The 20,093-nt window shown below is 43.0% G+C and overlaps 1 protein-coding gene across 6 annotated transcripts in view; it reads right to left on the reverse strand.

Moving 5' to 3' along the window:
* Window positions 1-20,093, reverse strand: part of LCMT2 (leucine carboxyl methyltransferase 2) — a 186,176-nt gene that overhangs the window by 108,713 nt on the left and 57,370 nt on the right. For all 6 annotated transcript variants that reach the window (XM_077299015.1, XM_077299014.1, XM_077299012.1 and 3 more), the window contains exons 6-7: window positions 14,840-14,996; window positions 4,365-4,554 (exon numbers count right to left, since the gene is read on the reverse strand). In XM_077299015.1, the coding sequence (XP_077155130.1) occupies window positions 4,365-4,554; window positions 14,840-14,996 (347 nt within the window). The remainder of the gene's footprint in view (window positions 1-4,364; window positions 4,555-14,839; window positions 14,997-20,093) is intronic.

Raw genomic sequence — 20,093 nt, forward strand, 5'->3', positions numbered from 1 at the left:
GGGATTTTGTAATGATTTTTTTCCCACTATGGCTGATCTCTAGATCAAGAAATACCATTTTTTCTTTATTAATTTGTGATGTAAACGTGATCCCCCAGGTGTTATTATTGAGCTCCTTTATTAATTGTGCCGCTTCCTCCTCTGTCCCCTTCCATCTGATAATCAGATCATCTATGAAGCGCTTATAAAGCCTTATTTTGTCATAGAAAACAGGCTTAGAAAGTGACGATAAGGACTCAAATCGCCCCATGAATAAGTTTGCGAAACTTGGCGCGACCCGAGTTCCCATCGCGGTGCCGAGCAACTGTAAGTACAGTACGCCTTCAAAAATGAACACATTGTGTTCAAGAATGAATTTCAGACCCTTTAGCAGAAAATCTCTTTGTTCGGGGAGCAACTCTGTCTCTGCTAAATAAAAACCCACTGCATTTACCCCCATTTCGTGATCTATGTTGGAATATAATGAATTTACATCCAATGAGATAAAGGAATAGTTATCTTCCCATTCAATATCCCTCAGTTCCTCGATTAATTGTGTGGAATCTCTCAAATATAAAGGAAGAGACTTTACTAGATCTTGCAGAAACAAGTCAATATAATGAGAAAGATGACAAGTTAAAGACCCTATTCCTGATATAATTGGTCTACCAGGTGGTTTTTCACAGTTCTTATGCAATTTTGGTAAATGATAAAATAACGCCATGGTTGGCGCAGGATTTGATAAAAACCTTTTTTCTGTTTTATTGAGAATGTTCCTCGCATAGGCTTCCTTAATCATATGGTGATAGTCCCGAACAAAGGATTGTGTAGGATCTTCTTTTAGAATTTTGTAATATCTCATATCAGACAATATGTTCAAAGCTTCCTCAATATAGTCAGATCTGTTTTGCACAACTACTCCCCCCCCTTTATCAGCCTGCCTTATTACTATATCTGTATTTTGTCTCAAATCCTCCAATGCCATTTGTTCTCTTTTAGAGATATAGTTCTCCTTTTTTATCTTATTTTTTCCAATTCCATGCTTTTGGATTTTATGTTTATTGTTATTATTTTCCCATTTCCTACATTCTTCAGATACTAATGAAAAAAAAGTGTCTATATTTGGTCCTCTGTGTTGATGAGGATTAAATAGAGATTTGGGGTGTACCTCCTTGTGGATATATTGCCTTTCTTTGTTTGTCTCTATTGGGATCAGTATTTTTTGGGATCCCTAATGTCCCCATTTTTTTCGTTCAACAAGAAATGCCTTTTAAGAGTGAGTTTGCGAGTGTACGCATTTAAATCGAGAAAAAGATCAAATGCATTCATATCTTGAGCAGGGCAGAAGTTTAGCCCCCTACTTAAAATTTCCATTTCTGAGGAGGATAAAATATGGGATGATAAATTAAATATTTTAACCAGAGGCAGATTTAGTTGTTTATTAGTTTCGGGGTTCCTTGTTTTTTTACATATTCTCAGATTTCTATTAGATCCCTTTCCTCTTTTTCCTCTTGCTCTACTTTTCTTTTTTTGGATCTTGATATTACAGTTGGTGCGAAGTAATTTGTAATAGGATTCTTTTGTATTGGACTTAAAATTGGAGCTGTTTGTGAAGAACTGATTAGTGGTGGTAAAATTATTTCTGAAACACTTGGACGTGTGGGATATTACTGAGGATGGTGATGGAGTGGGCGCTTGTAATACTGTGGTAAATGTAGATGAGGATTCCGTGTGATCATGGATGGTTAGTTCATTTATATCAAATTCAACATTGGAAATTTCCAACCTGTGGGAAGCAGTAGGAATTTCCAATGGGGAAGTCCAGGATTAGGGAGAGGTAATGTGGGAGCTTTTTTCATTATAATGATCCTGGGCTCTAATGGAATGGTTTTTTCAATGGGTGGAGGTTTTTTCTTTTTTGCATTTTTATTAAATATGGTGTGAATATTCCCGGGGGTAGACGTATTTAGAGGTAATTTAATTTGAGATACAGTTGTTTCAATATCATGTATATTTTTTATATCTGAATTGATTTTAGTCCTTGTTTGTTTTAAACCTAATTCCTGTGGCACCAGGACTTCTGTTGTTAAATTACCAGGGTTTTTCTTTGTTGGTTCATTGATACCTATCAGGTTTTTATTCCTGATTGGTGCCTTTGACATTGGTTTAGTTTTAACAGTATCCCTACGAAATTTTTTTATTTTTACATCTACTAGATCATTTTCAAATACTTTGAGTTTCTTAGTAATGTCATCGTTCACCAAATTAAAAAAATGTAAACTTTTCAAGTTCCAAGTAATTTCTTTTCACAAATCATTGCGGCTTTACTGGCTAGCTCAGAACGCTTTTCCACTAACAAAGAACAATCATTTAAAATATTATTCCAATTATTGGTAAAATTACTGTCATCTGAAAAAGTACTATTAAAATGTATCTTCAAACCATTTGGAATAATTTTTTGATGAATACAAATACCTACTTGTAACAATGGGGGCACAGATGGCAGCGCCTCCTGTAATGACGGGGGCACAGGTGGCACTACCTTCTGTAAAGAAGGGGGCACACACGGCACCGCCTCCTGTAATGATGGGGGCACAGACAGCACCACCTCCTGTCACAGGGGCACAGATGGCACCGCCTCCTGTAATGACGGCTCACAGATGGCACTGTCTCCTATAATGACGGCTCACAGATGGCACCTCCTCTTGTAACAACGAGGGCACAAACAAGCAGTACTTTGTCATTTACATAGATAATGCATTTTATATAAATTTATACGTATGCTGGGACGTGCACGGTTATCGGCGAGGCTGACATTATTTTTATTACTTCCTTATTTATTTAATAAGCTCTTCATATCTAAACCTGACGTATACAGAGAGATCACACCAGCCCTGACGTATACAGAGAGATCACACCAGCCCCAATGTATACAGAGAGATCACATCAGCTCTGATGTATACAGAGAGATCACACCGGCCCCGACGTACACAGAGAGATCACACCAGCCCTCACGAAGGCAGAGAGATCACACCAGCCCCGACATACACAGAGAGATCACACCGGCCCCGATGTATACAGAAAGATCACACCGGCCCCGAAATAAGCAGAGAGATCACACCAGCCCCGACATATGCAGAGAGATCACACCAGCCCCGACGTATGCAGAGAGATTACACAGGCCCCGATGTATGCAGAGAGATCAAACCGACCCCGACGTACACAGAGATCAAACCAGCCCCGACGTACGCAGAGATCACACCAGCCCCGACGTACGCAGAGAGATCACACCAGCCCCAACGTACGCAGAGAGATCACACCAGCCCCAACGTACGCAGAGAGATCACACCAGCCCCAACGTACGCAGAGAGATCACACCGGCCCCGATGTATACAGAAAGATCACACCGGCCCTGACATAAGCAGAGAGATCACACCAGCCCCGACGAAGGCAGAGAGATCACACCAGCCCCAACGTACACAGAGAGATCACACCAGCCCCAAAGTACGCAGAGAGATCACACCGGCCCCGATGTATACAGAAAGATCACACCGGCCCTGACATAAGCAGAGAGATCACACCAGCCCCGACGAAGGCAGAGAGATCACACCAGCCCCGACGTACGCAGAGAGATCACACCAGCCCCGACGTACGCAGAGAGATCACACCGGCCCCGACATAAGCAGAGAGATCTCACCAGCCCCGACATACGCAGAGAGATCACACCAGCCCCGACGTACGCAGAGAGATCACACCAGCCCCGACGTATGCAGAGAGATCACACCAGCCCCGACATACGCAGAGAGATCACACCAGCCCCAAAATAAGCAGAGAGATCACACCAGCTCCGACGTAAGCAGAGAGATCACACCAGCCCCGACGTACACAGAGAGATCACACCAGCCCCGACGTACGCAGAGAGATCACACCAGCCCCGAGGTACGCAGAGAGATCACACCAGCCCCGACGTACGCAGAGAGATCACACCAGCCCCGACGTACGCAGAGAGATCACACCAGCCCCGAGGTACGCAGAGAGATCACACCAGCCCCGACGTACGCAGAGAGATCACACCAGCCCCGACATATGCACAGAGATCACACCAGCCCCGACGTACGCAGAGAGATCACACCAGCCCAGACGTACGCAGAGAGATCACACCAGCCCCGACGTATGCAGAGAGATCACATCGGCCCCGACATACGCAGAGAGATCACAACGGCTCCATTATTGTCTGTTACTGTGCAGGATTCACGGCTAGACATTGGAGGAGTCTGTGAATCCGAATCACAACTCTATACAGCTGCACAGACTGTCCAGTTGACTGGGGACAGTTTTGGGGAAGGAAACAGCCATTGAAGGGCATCAAGGTAAAGCGAACCTACCTTCTGCAGAAATCTCTGCTCCTGGTCCTGGAGCCGTGGAAAAACTCGCACTGAGCGCAGTGCAGAATTCAGGGACTCAAAGTGACTGATCATGACCTGACCAAAAGCATCATCAGGAAAAAACTGCTCGTAGAGCACAAAGCGAGAACAGAGGAAACGACGTCCTGCCCAGCCAATCACATCCCCTGACCTACAGAGGAAAGAGCAGAGAAAATGGTGAGATCAGAGGAAAAGGAGAGCAGAAGAAACGGCATCCTGAAAAGCCAATCACATCCCCGAGATGTCAGGAGGCGTCCTTCCATCTATATTATATTATAGGACAATCGTCCCCTAGATATGTCAGAAGGCATCCTTCCATCTATATTATATTATAGGACAATTGTCTCCTAGATATGTCAGAAGGCATCCTTCCATCTATATTATATTATAGGACAATCGTCCCCTAGATATGTCAGAAGGCGTCCTTCCATCTATATTATATTATAGGACAATTGTCTCCTAGATATATCAGGAGGGTCCTTCCATCTATATTATATGACAATTGTCTCCTAGATACGTCAGGAGGCTTCCTTCCATCTATATTATAGGACAATTGTCTCCTAGATATGTCAGGAGGCGTCCTTCCATCTATATTATATTATAGGACAATTGTCTCCTAGATATGTCAGGAGGCGTCCTTCCATCTATATTATAGGACAATTGTCTCCTAGATATGTCAGGAGGCGTCCTTTCATCTATATTATATTATAGGACAATCGTCCCCTAGATATGTCAGAAGGCGTCCTTCCATCTATATTATATTATAGGACAATTGTCTCCTAGATATGTCAGGAGGCGTCCTTCCATCTATATTATATTATAGGACAATTGTCTCCTAGATATGTCAGGAGGCGTCCTTCCATCTATATTATATTATAGGACAATCGTCCCCTAGATATGTCAGGAGGCGTCCTTCCATCTATATTATAGGACAATTGTCTCCTAGATATGTCAGGAGGCATCCTTCCATCTATATTATATTATAGGACAATCGTCCCCTAGATATGTCAGAAGGCGTCCTTCCATCTATATTATATTATAGGACAATCGTCCCCTAGATATGTCAGGAGGCGTCCTTCCATCTATATTATATTATAGGACAATTGTCTCCTAGATATGTCAGGAGGCGTCCTTCCATCTATATTATAGGAGAATTGTCTCCTAGATATGTCAGGAGACGTCCTTCCATCTATATTATATTATAGGACAATCGTCCCCTAGATATGTCAGAAGGCATCCTTCCATCTATATTATATTATAGGACAATCGACCCCTAGATATGTCAGGAGGCGTCCATCCATCTATATTATATTATAGGACAATCGTCCCCTAGATATGTCAGGAGGCGTCCTTCCATCTATATTATATTATAGGACAATCGTCCCCTAGATATGTCAGGAGGCGTCCTTCCATCTATATTATATTATAGGACCATTGTCTCCTAGATATGTCAGGAGGCGTCCATCCATCTATATTATATTATAGGACAATCGTCCCCTAGATATGTCAGGAGGCGTCCTTCCATCTATATTATATTATAGGACAATCGTCCCCTAGATATGTCAGGAGGCGTCCTTCCATCTATATTATATTATAGGACAATCGTCCCCTAGATATGTCAGGAGGCGTCCTTCCATCTATATTATATTATAGGACCATTGTCTCCTAGATGTGTCAGGAGGCGTCCTTCCATCTATATTATATTATAGGACAATCGTCCCCTAGATATGTCAGAAGGCGTCCTTCCATCTATATTATATTATAGGACAATTGTCTCCTAGATATGTCAGGAGGCGTCCTTCCATCTATATTATAGGACAATTGTCTCCTAGATATGTCAGGAGGCGTCCTTCCATCTATATTATATTATAGGACAATCGTCTCCTAGATATGTCAGGAGGAGTCCTTCCATCTATATTATAGGACAATTGTCTCCTAGATATGTCAGGAGGCGTCCTTCCATCTATATTATAGGACAATTGTCTCCTAGATATGTCAGGAGGCGTCCTGCCATCTATATTATAGGACAATTGTCTCCTAGATATGTCAGGGGGCGTCCTTCTATCTATATTATAGGACAATTGTCTCCTAGATATGTCAGGAGGCATCCTTTCATCTATATTATATTATAGGACAATCGACCCCTAGATATGTCAGGAGGCGTCCTTCCATCTATATTATATTATAGGACAATTGTCTCCTAGATATGTCAGGAGGCGTCCTTCCATCTATATTATATTATAGGACAATTGTCTCCTAGATATGTCGGGAGGCGTCCTTCCATCTATATTATATTATAGGACAATCGTCTCCTAGATATGTCAGGAGGCGTCCTTCCATCTATATTATAGGACAATTGTCTCCTAGATATGTCAGGAGGCGGCCTTCCATCTATATTATATTATAGGACAATTGTCCCCTAGATATGTCAGGAGGCGTCCTTCCATCTATATTATAGGACACTTGTCCCCTGGATATGTCAGGAGGCGTCCTTCCATCTATATTATATTATAGGACAATTGTCTCCTAGATATGTCAGGAGGCGTCCTTCCATCTATATTATATTATAGGACAATCGTCCCCTAGATATGTCAGGAGGCGTCCTTCCATCTATATTATATTATAGGACAATTGTCCCCTAGATATGTTAGGAGGCGTCCATCCATCTATATTATAGGACAATTGTCTCCTAGATATGTCAGGAGGCGTCCTTCCATCTATATTATATTATAGGACAATTGTCCCCTAGATATGTCAGGAGGCGTCCTTCCATCTATATTATATTATAGGACAATTGTCTCCTAGATATGTCAGGAGGCGTCCTTCCATCTATATTATATTATAGGACAATTGTCCCCTAGATATGTCAGGAGGCGTCCTTCTATCTATATTATAGGACAATTGTCTCCTAGATATGTCAGGAGGCGTCCTTCCATCTATATTATAGGACAATTGTCCCCTAGATATGTCAGAAGGCATCCTTCTATCTATATTATAAGACAATTGTCTCCTAGATATGTCAGGAGGCGTCCTTCCATCTATAGTATATTATATGACAATTGTCTCCTAGATATGTCAGTAGGCGTCCTTCCATCTATATATTATAGGACAATTGTCCCCTAGATATGTCAGGAGGCGTCTTTCCATCTATATTATATTATAGGACAATCGTCCCCTAGATATGTCAGAAAGCGTCCTTCCATCTATATTATAGGACAATTGTCCCCTAGATATGTCAGGAGGCGTCCTTCCATCTATATTATAGGACAATTGTCCCCTAGATATGTCAGGAGGCGTCCTTCCATCTATATTATAGGACAATTGTCTCCTAGATATGTCAGGAGGCGTCCTTCCATCTATATTCTAGGACAATTGTCCCCTAGATATGTCAGGAGGCGTTCTTCCATCTATATTATAGGACAATTGTCCCCTAGATATGTCAGGAGGCGTTCTTCCATCTATATTATAGGACAATTGTCTCCTAGATATGTCAGGAGGCGTCCTTCCACCTATATTATAGGACAATTGTCCCCTAGATATGTCAGGAGTCGTCCTTCCATCTATATTATAGGACAATTGTCCCCTAGATATGTCAGGAGGCGTCCTTCCATCTATATTATAGGACAATTGTCTCCTAGATATGTCAGGAGGCTTCCTTCCATCTATATTATAGGACAATTGTCTCCTAGATATGTCAGGAGGCGTCCTTCCACCTATATTATAGGACAATTGTCCCCTAGATATGTCAGGAGTCGTCCTTCCATCTATATTATAGGACAATTGTCCCCTAGATATGTCAGGAGGCGTCCTTCCATCTATATTATAGGACAATTGTCTCCTAGATATGTCAGGAGGCGTCCTTCCATCTATATTATAGGACAATTGTCTCCTAGATATGTCAGGAGGCGTCCTTCCATCTATATTATAGGACAATTGTCTCCTAGATATGTCAGGAGGCGTCCTTCCATCTATATTATATTATAGGACAATCGTCCCCTAGATATGTCAGGAGGCGTCCTTCCATCTATATTATATTATAGGACAATTGTCTCCTAGATATGTCAGGAGGCGTCCTTCCATCTATATTATAGGACAATTGTCCCCTAGATATGTCAGGAGGCGTCCTTCCATCTATATTATAGGACAATTGTCTCCTAGATATGTCAGGAGGTGTTCTTCCATCTATATTATAGGACAATTGTCTCCTAGATATGTCAGGAGGCTTCCTTCCATCTATATTATAGGACAATTGTCTCCTAGATATGTCAGGAGGCGTCCTTCCATCTATATTATAGGACAATTGTCCCCTAGATATGTCAGGAGGCGTCCTTCCATCTATATTATAGGACAATTGTCTCCTAGATATGTCAGGAGGCGTCCTTCCATCTATATTATAGGACAATTGTCTCCTAGATATGTCAGGAGGCGTCCTTCCATCTATATTATATTATAGGACAATTGTCCCCTAGATATGTCAGGAGGCGTCCTTCCATCTATATTATATTATAGGACAATTGTCCCCTAGATATGTCAGGAGGCGTCCTTCCATCTATATTATAGGACAATTGTCTCCTAGATATGTCAGGAGACGTCCTTCCATCTATATTATATTATAGGACAATTGTCTCCTAGATATGTCAGGAGGCGTCCTTCCATCTATATTATAGGACAAAAATGTCTAAAAATACTCACCTAGTCCAGGCGCGGTCCCTGCTTCCCCAGCGCCGGCAGCAGCAGCTTCAGCGTCTTCCTGCACTGAGCGGTCACATGGTCCCGCTTATTGCAGTAAATGAATATTCGGCTCCACCTCCCATAGGGGTGGAGCCGCCTATTCATTACTGTAATCAGCGGGACCATGTGACCGCTGAGTACAGGATGAAGCGCTGCAGCGTCGGAGAAGCAGGATCTACACAGCGGCAGGACCAGGTGAGTATACGGGGAGGGGAGCGCAGCGCTGCGCGATAGTCACCTGCTCCTCGTTCCGGGCGCCGATCTGTCTCCAGCAGTGACGCTGAGGTCAGAGGGCCCGGTGACGTGGTCAGTGCGCGCCCTCTGCTGAACGTCAGTGCTGGAGACAGATCGGCGCCTGGAACGAGGAGAGGTGACTATTGAAAGTGCGGGGGCCTGAGCGACGGAGAGCTGAGTATGTGATTTATTTTTTTTATCGCAGCAAATGGAGCAAGTGTCTGTATGGAGCATCTATGGGGCCATAACGTTCCTGCAGCACTATATGGGGCCATAACGTTCCTGCAGCACTATATGGGGGCCATAACATTCCTGCAGCACTATATGGGGGCCATAACATTCCTGCAGCACTATATGGGGCCATAACGTTCCTGCAGCACTATATGGGGGCCATAACATTCCTGCAGCACTATATGGGGGCCATAACATTCCTGCAGCACTATATGGGGCCATAACATTCCTGCAGCACTATATGGGGCCATAACATTCCTGCAGCACTATATGGGGCCATAACATTCCTGCAGCACTATATGGGGGCCATAACGTTCCTGCAGCACTATATGGGGGCCATAACATTCCTGCAGCACTATATGGGGCCATAACATTCCTGCAGCACTATATGGGGCCATAACATTCCTGCAGCACTATATGGGGCCATAACATTCCTGCAGCACTATATGGGGCCATAACATTCCTGCAGCACTATATGGGGCCATAACATTCCTGCAGCACTATATGGGGCCATAACATTCCTGCAGCACTATATGGGGCCATAACGTTCCTGCAGCACTGTATGGGGCCATAACGTTCCTGCAGCACTATATGGGGCCATAACATTCCTGCAGCACTATATGGGGCCATAACGTTCCTGCAGCACTATATGGGGCCATAACATTCCTGCAGCACTATATGGGGCCATAACATTCCTGCAGCACTATATGGGGCCATAACGTTCCTGCAGCACTATATGGGGCCATAACGTTCCTGGAGCACTATATGGGGCCATAACATTCCTGCAGCACTATATGGGGCCATAACATTCCTGCAGCACTATATGGGGCCATAACATTCCTGCAGCACTATATGGGGCCATAACATTCCTGCAGCACTATATGGGGCCATAACATTCCTGCAGCACTATATGGGGCCATAACATTCCTGCAGCACTATATGGGGCCATAACATTCCTGCAGCACTATATGGGGCCATAACATTCCTGCAGCACTATATGGGGCCATAACATTCCTGCAGCACTATATGGGGGCCATAACGTTCCTGCAGCACTATATGGGGGCCATAACATTCCTGCAGCACTATATGGGGCCATAACATTCCTGCAGCACTATATGGGGCCATAACGTTCCTGCAGCACTATATGGGGCCATAACGTTCCTGCAGCACTATATGGGGCCATAACGTTTCTGCAGCACTATATGGGGCCATAACGTTTCTGCAGCACTATATAGGGGCATAATGTTTGTGCAGCACTATATGGGGCAAGTGTCTGTATGGGGCCATAATTAACGTTTGTAGGGCACTACGGCATATGGGACAAGTGTCTGTATGGAGCATCTTATAGGGCCATAAAGTTTGTGCAGCACTATAAGGGGCAAATATCTTTATAGAGCATCTTATGGGGCCACAATCAGCATTTGTGCAGCATTATATTGGGCAAATGTGTCTATGGAGCATCTTATGGGGCCATTATTAACCTTTATGCAGGATTATATGGGGCATATTTTAATATGGAACATCTTATGGGGCCATAATGAACAGTATGGAGCATTATATGGGGCTCCTGATTCAATATGGATATTCAAAGACACTTAAACCTACTGATGTCTCAATTAATTTTACTTTTATTGGTATCTATTATTTCTTTTGACATTTACCGGTAGCTGCTGCATTTTCCCCCCTAGGCTTATACTCGAGTCAATAAGTTTTCCCAGTTTTTTGTGGCAAAATTAGGGGGGGTCGGCTTATACTCGGGTATATACGGTATAGGACAATTGTCCCCTAGATATGTCAGGAGGCGTCCTTCCATCTATATTATAGGACAATTGTCTCCTAGATATGTCAGGAGGCGTCCTTCCATCTATATTATAGGACAATTGTCTCCTAGATATGTCAGGAGGCGTCCTTCCATCTATATTATAGGACAATTGTCCCCTAGATATGTCAGGAGGCGTCCTTCCATCTATATTATAGGACAATTGTCTCCTAGATATGTCAGGAGGCGTCCTTCCATCTATATTATATTATAGGACAATTGTCCCCTAGATATGTCAGGAGGCGTCCTTCCATCTATATTATAGGACAATTGTCTCCTAGATATGTCAGGAGGCGTCCTTCCATCTATATTATATTATAGGACAATTGTCCCCTAGATATGTCAGGAGGCGTCCTTCCATCTATATTATAGGAGAATTGTCTCCTAGATATGTCAGGAGGCGTCCTGCCATCTATATTATATAATAGGACAATTGTCCCCTAGATATGTCAGAAGGCATCCTTCCATCTATATTATATTATAGGACAATTGTCCCCTAGATATGTCAGGAGGCGTCCTTCCATCTATAGTATAGGAGAATTGTCTCCTAGATATGTCAGGAGGCGTCCTTCCATCTATATTATATTATAGGACAATTGTCCCCTAGATATGTCAGGAGGCGTCCTTCCATCTATATTATAGAACAATTGTCTCCCAGATATGTCAGGAGGCGTCCTTCCATCTATATTATAGAACAATTGTCCCCTAGATATGTCAGGAGGCGTCCTTCCATCTATATTATAGGACAATTGTCTCCTAGATATGTCAGGAGGCTTCCTTCCATCTATATTATATTATAGGACAATTGTCCCCTAGATATGTCGGGAGGCGTCCTTCCATCTATATTATATTATAGGACAATTGTCTCCTAGATATGTCAGGAGGCGTCCTTCCATCTATATTATAGGACAATTGTCCCCTAGATATGTCGGGAGGCGTCCTTCCATCTATATTATATTATAGGACAATTGTCTCCTAGATATGTCAGGAGGCTTCCTTCCATCTATATTATATTATAGGACAATTGTCCCCTAGATATGTCGGGAGGCGTCCTTCCATCTATATTATAGGACAATTGTCTCCTAGATATGTCAGGAGGCGTCCTTCCATCTATATTATAGGACAATTGTCCCCTAGATATGTCAGGAGGCTTCCTTCCATCTATATTATATTATAGGACAATGGTCCCCTAGATATGTCAGGAGGCGTCCTTCCATCTATATTATAGGACAATTGTCTCCTAGATATGTCAGGAGGCGTCCTTCCATCTATATTATAGGACAATTGTCCCCTAGATATGTCGGGAGGCGTCCTTCCATCTATATTATATTATAGGACAATTGTCTCCTAGATATGTCAGGAGGCTTCCTTCCATCTATATTATATTATAGGACAATTGTCCCCTAGATATGTCGGGAGGCGTCCTTCCATCTATATTATATTATAGGACAATTGTCTCCTAGATATGTCAGGAGGCGTCCTTCCATCTATATTATATTATAGGACAATCGTCCCCTAGATATGTCAGGAGGCTTCCTTCCATCTATATTATATTATAGGACAATTGTCCCCTAGATATGTCGGGAGGCGTCCTTCCATCTATATTATATTATAGGACAATTGTCTCCTAGATATGTCAGGAGGCTTCCTTCCATCTATAATATATTATAGGACAATTGTCCCCTAGATATGTCAGGAGGCGTCCTTCCATCTATATTATAGAACAATTGTCTCCCAGATATGTCAGGAGGCGTCCTTCCATCTATATTATAGAACAATTGTCCCCTAGATATGTCAGGAGGCGTCCTTCCATCTATATTATAGGACAATTGTCTCCTAGATATGTCAGGAGGCGTCCTTCCATCTATATTATATTATAGGACAATTGTCTCCTAGATATGTCAGGAGGCGTCCTTCCATCTATAGTATATTACAGGACAATTGTCCCCTAGATATGTCAGGAGGCGTCCTTCCATCTATATTATATTATAGGACAATTGTCCCCTAGATATGTCAGAAGGCTTCCTTCCATCTATATTATAGGACAATTGTCCCCTAGATATGTCAGGAGGCGTCCTTCCATCTATATTATAGAACAATTGTCTCCCAGATATGTCAGGAGGCTTCCTTCCATCTATATTATAGGAGAATTGTCTCCTAGATATGTCAGGAGGCATCCTTCCATCTATATTATAGGACAATTGTCCCCTAGATGTGTCTGAGAGCGTCCTTCCATCTATATTATATTATAGGACAATTGTCCCCTAGATATGTCAGGAGGCGTCCTTCCATCTATATTATATTATAGGACAATTGTCCCCCTTAGATATATCAGGGGGCGTCCATCCCAGAAGAGCGGCAGATTACGGAGGGTGAGATGCAGTTGTGTCAGTAGGACATCGTCTGTGTATAGATATTATTGAACTACATGTCCCATCATTACTTCCGGTTAAGGTGAATGGCAGCATCCAGGGTTTCAATGCATAAAACAAATAATAGGGGGGACAGCGGCCACCCAGCCAGGTACTGTTAGGAATTAAAAGAGGTCTAGAGAATGCGTGTGGGACATTAACCGATTAAGTGTTGTGAATACATACCCTACAAGGCTATGATAAACATCCCCTAGAGTCCAAACATAAATGACCACCATGACAGGCCATCTCGGCTGAGTAGCAGCGCTGATCCCTCTGTCCTGGTCACAACCTGAATGACAGCTATCACCTTCCTTGTATTGTCTCAAAGCCTACACGGTATAAACCCCACTTGGTTCTTATACATAAGATGAGGAAGCCAAAAAGACCTTGGCAGACCTGATGAGCCCGTGAGTAAGTCGTTAAACACAGTGACAAGTGGGGGGCTAGGAGAGCTTTATATGTAATAGAATATAATAAGTCAGCCCCTCTGATCCTGGGGACTCACCATTGGGAAGTAGATTAAGTACTTCGTCTAATTCTTCCTGAGTGACTGTTTTATTAATAGAGCTATGGCCTCTGTGGAAAGTTTAAGGAGATTACAATCCCACAAGGAACGTTGAATAATTAGTCTCCTCTTTTTTGGGCTAGGATGGAGAGCATCTTGAGGAAAGTATAATTTGGATTAGCAATTGTATCAGGATCATATACGGTTGTCCCTTTGAATTAAGCACTTCTTGACCAATGCAAGGTCAGGATGTACCTGTCTACCCCATGACCTCAGCATAACCATTTGTTCCAAGGCCTGAATCTGAAGGACCACTAACATGGTCCCCCACAGCCGGTATATTGGTGTCTGTGGCCCCTCCAAATCATATCAGCCATAGAAGGGCTCAGTGTAGAAGACAGGAAAGCACTAAAATCAACATAGGAAATCAGTTCCTAAAATAAGGTTCTTATAAGGAGGACAGGATGGACATGGAGTCTAGAGGTCAATGCAGGCCACCTACCGTGCAGGATCCATGTAGCAAAGCACTACTTCTGCCAGAATGAGAGTGGGACAATCCCATCTAAAACCTGCCCCCTCTAATCCAGACTCCAGCGACACAACATCACAGAGATCCACCCCGATAAGTCGGTAATCTTCTGAGTCCAGGACAATGGCATCTACTAACACAAGATTGACATTGATATTGGTCCTCACTTCATGACCAGCGTTTTTAGAAAACGCCAATTCCAATAAAGCAGGGGCGCTGTGTAAAATGTGTAGAAAGCCAGAATGCAATGATCTAGAAATCTCTGATCTCCACATTTTATCACAACAGAGAACAGATTGGACATTTCTCCTTCCAAACAATCAACTCATAATGAAACAGATGGCAGCGACACAAACAGTATGATCAAAAGGCTGCAAAAGTAATTGGCACGAATGAAAAACAGTCAGACGGTCAATGTTCAACTAAACACATGAATGTGTATGAGAAAAGAATGTAAGAGAGGCAGAGTCTCTCTGTAGCATAGACAACATCTACAGCAGATATTATCAGGGAGTGGTGGGAGACTCACTACTGAGAGGCACAGAAGCAGCCATCTGCAGACCGGACATAACCGCAAGAGAAGTATGCTGCCTCCCAGGCGCGATGATCAAGGATACGACCGATAGGATACCAAAGCTCATCAGTTCCAAGGACGTCCACCCAATTCTTCTGATACATGTTGGCACCAATGACACGGCAAGGAAGGACCTACTGACAATCTGCAAGGACTTTGAAGTGTTGGGGAAAGAAGTAAAGGAACTGGATGCACAGGTAGTTTTTTCTTCTATCCTTCCAGTAGACGTGAAAGGTAACAGGAGATGGAACAGGATCCTTGATGCTAACAACTGGCTAAGACGATGGTGCAGACAACAAGGATTCGGATTCCTGAACCACGGTGTGAGTTACCTGTACGACGGATAAGAAATGCACATGTGGAGAAAATCTAGCGGGCTATAGGTACTCATAAAAAATTAAATTTATTTATCTATAATTAAAAAATGTTCCTTGAATGTACCATAAGGAATATATTGTGAACATCAACACATAGCAGCATATGACACTACAGCAACTTTAGCCCACGCATTTCGACAAGATATCTTATTCATGGCCTGTACGACGGACTCCTCGCCAGAGACTGACTACACCTCAACAAACCAGAGAAACACACATTCACCAGAAGACTCGCTACACTCATCAGGAGGGCGATAAACTAGAGGAGAGGACGGGAAGAAAACGTTAGACTCGAACTTGAAGCCAGAAAATATACTGATGAAGGAGATGAGGTACGGCAAAGAAGACCCAAGACAACACACTCAGAAGAGAGGTAAAAAAATTCTAAAACAATCCACAGGGAGGAGACTGGAACAAAACAAAATCCTCTAAACTCCATGCTCGCAAACGCCAGAAGCCTGACAAACAAGATGGAAGAACTAGAAGCAGAAATATCTACAGGTAACTATGACATAGTGGGAATAACCGAGACATGGTTAGATGAAAGCTATGACTGGGCAGATAACTTACAGGGTTACAGTCTGTTTAGGAAGTATTGTATAAAATCAGAGAGGAGGAGGGGTTTGTCTCTATGTAAAGTCTTGTCTCAAAAACACTGACCTTTAGGAAGGCAAAGTTTGACCGGCTTGGAGATTCCCTTAATCTGGTAGACTGGGACAATATCCTCAGAAATAAGAATACAGATAATACATGGAAAATGTTTAAGAACATCCTAAATAGGCACTGTAAGCGGTTTATACCTTGTGGGAATAAAAGGACTAGAAATAGGAAAAACCCAATGTGGCTAAACAAAGAAGTAAGACAGGCAATTAACAGTAAAAAGAAAGCATTGTCACTACTAAAGCAGGATGGCACCACTGAAGCTCTAAAAAACTATAGGGAGAAAAATACTTTATCTAAAAAACTAATTAAAGCTGCCAAAAAGGAAACAGAGAAGCACATTGCTAAGGAGAGTAAAACTAATCCCAAACTGTTCTTCAACTATATCAATAGTAAAAGAATAAAAACGAGGAAAGAATGGTTGTAGACGATGAGGAAAAAGCTAATATATTAACCCCTTCACCCCCGGAGCTTTTACCGTTCCCCTCCTTCCCAGAGCCATAACTTTTTTATTTTTCCGTCAATTTGGCCATGTGAGGGCTTATTTTTTGCGGGACGAGTTGTACTTTTGAACGACATCATTGGTTTTACCATGTCGTGTACTAGAAAACGGGAAAAAAATTCCAAGTGCAGTGAAATTGCAAAAAAAGTGCAATCCCACACTTGTTTTTTGTTTGGCTTTTTTGCTAGGTTCACTAAATGCTAAAACTGACCTGCCATTATGATTCTCCAGGTCATTACGAGTTCATAGACACCTAACATGACTAGGTTATTTTTCACCTAAGTGGTGAAAAAAAATTCCAAACTTTGCAAAAAACAAAACAAAATTGCGCCATTTTCCGATACTCGTAGCGTCTCCATTTTTCGTGATCTGGGGTCAGGTGAGGGCTTATTTTTTGCGTGCCGAGCTGGCATTTTTAATGATAGCATTTTGGTGCAGATACGTTCTTTTGATCGCCCGTTATTGCATTTTAATGCAATGTCGTGGCGACCAAAAAAACGTAAATCTGGCGTTTCGATTTTTTTTCTCATTACGCCGTTTAGCGATCAGGTTAATGCTTTTTTTTTATTGATAGATCAGGCGATTCTGAACGCGGCGATACCAAATATGTGTAGGTTGGGGTTTTTTTTAATTGATTTATTTTGATTGGGGCGAAAGGGGGGTGATTTAAACTTTTATATTTTTTTTATTTTTTTCACATTTTTTTTAACTTTTTTTTTTACTTTTGCCATGCTTCTATAGCCTCCATGGGAGGCTAGAAGCAGGCACAGCCCGATCGGCTCTGCTACATAACAGCGATCATCAGATCGCTGTTATGTAGCTAAAATGCAGGTGTGCTGTGAGCGCCGACCACAGGGTGGCGCTCACAGCCACCGGCGATCAGTAACCATAGAGGTCTCCAGGACATCTATGGTTACAATGCACAAGCATCGCCGACCCGCGATCATGTGACGGGGTCGGCGATGCGCTCATATCCGGCCGCACGGCCGGATGCGGTAGTTAAATGCCGCTGTCTGCGTTTGACAGCGGCATTTAACTAGTTAATAGCGGCGGGTGATCGCGATTTCACCCGCCGCTATTGCGCGCACATGTCAGCTGTAAAAAACAGCTGACATGTCGCGACTTTGATGTGCGCTCATCGCCGGAGCGCACATCAAAGCAGGGGACCCGACATCTGACGTACTATTATGTCAGATGTCGGGAAGGGGTTAAACACCTTCTTCTCCACGGTATTCACGGTGGAAAATGAAATGCTAGGTGAAATGCCGAGAGACAAAGAAAACCCTATATTAAGGGTCACCAATCTAACGGAAGAAGAGGTGCGAAACCGGCTAAATAGGATTAAATTATAGAAATCTCCGGGTCCGGATGGCATACACCCACGAGTACTAAGAGAACTAAGTAATGTAATAGATAAACCATTATTTCTTATTTTTAGGGACTCTATAGCGACGGGGTCTGTTCCGCAGGACTGGCGCATAGCAAATGTGGTGCCAATATTCAAAAAGGGCTCTAAAAGTGACCCTGGAAATTATAGGCCAGTAAGTCTAACCTCTACTGTTGGTAAAATATTTGAAGGGTTTCTGAAGGATGTTATTCTGGATTATCTCAATGAGAATAACTGTTTAAATCCATATCAGCATGGGTTTATGAGAAATCGCTCCTGTCAAACCAATCTAATCAGTTTTTATGAAGAGGTAAGCTATAGGCTGGACCACGGTGAGTCATTGGACGTGGTATATCTCGATTTTTCCAAAGCGTTTGATACCGTGCCGCACAAGAGGTTGGTACACAAAATGAGAATGCTTGGTCTGGGGGAAAATGTGTGTAAATGGGTTAGTAACTGGCTTAGTGATAGAAAGCAGAGGGTGGTTATAAATGGTATAGTCTCTAACTGGGTCGCTGTGACCAGTGGGGACCGCAGGGGTCGGTATTGGGACCTGTTCTCTTCAACATATTCATTAATGATCTGGTAGAAGGTTTACACAGTAAAATATTGATATTTGCAGATGATACAAAACTATGTAAAGCAGTCAATACAAGAGAAGATAGTATTCTGCTACAGATGGATCTGGATAAGTTGGAAACTTGGGCTGAAAGGTGGCAGATGAGGTTTAACAATGGTAAATGTAAGGTTATACACATGGGACGAAGGAATCAATATCACCATTACACACTGAACGGGAAACCACTGGGTAAATCTGACATGGAGAAGGACTTGGGGATCCGAGTTAATGATAAACTTACCTGGAGCAGCCAATGCCAGGCAGCAGCTGCGAAAGCAAACAGGATCATGGGGTGCATTAAAAGAGGTCTGGATACACATGATGAGAGCATTATACTGCCTCTGTACAAATCCCTAGTTAGACCGCACATGGAGTACTGTGTACAGTTTTGGGCACCGGTGCTCAGGAAGGATATAATGGAACTAGAGCGAGTACAAAGGAGGGCAACAAAACAAATAAAGGGGATGGGGGAACTACAATACCCAGAAAGATTAGCAAAATTAGGATTCTTTAGTCTAGAAAAAAGACGACTGAGGGGCGATCTAATAATATGTATAAGTATCTAAGGGGACAATACAAATATCTCTCCGAGGATTTGTTTATACCAAGGAAGGTGACGGGCACAAGGGGGCATTCTTTGCGTCTGGAGAGGTTTTCCTATCAACATAGGATTGTCACGATTTCCACCGTGCCGACACCAATGGGTCACGGATCGTGGGTGACCTTTGGTCAGCACATGGGTATCACATGTGCAGGGGGCTTATCTTAGTTATCCCTCCACTGCTACAATGTGATGAAAACACAAACAAGACTATTGACCTATCAATTTACCGCAGGGGCTTATTTTAGTTATCCCACTGCTGCTACAATATCACAAACTGCAGGGATTTATGTATATCCCGCTTTCCAGTTCCGCTTCGGAACTTGCAGCTCTCCAGCGCCCCCTTTACCCTCAGGTCAGTCAGGGAACTACACCTGGGATAACTAGTTGCGGACGGGCCGCTTCATTGTGGACTGGCTAGCAGGCACGCTGCAGAAAGGGAATTATAAATGCTCAGGCCACAGCCAGACAATAGCTTATAAAACCCCGTTCCTTCCGTCGCTGCCA

This window comes from Ranitomeya variabilis, chromosome 3 (assembly GCF_051348905.1).
Source record: "Ranitomeya variabilis isolate aRanVar5 chromosome 3, aRanVar5.hap1, whole genome shotgun sequence".
In the NCBI taxonomy this organism is placed as follows: domain Eukaryota; kingdom Metazoa; phylum Chordata; class Amphibia; order Anura; family Dendrobatidae; genus Ranitomeya; species Ranitomeya variabilis.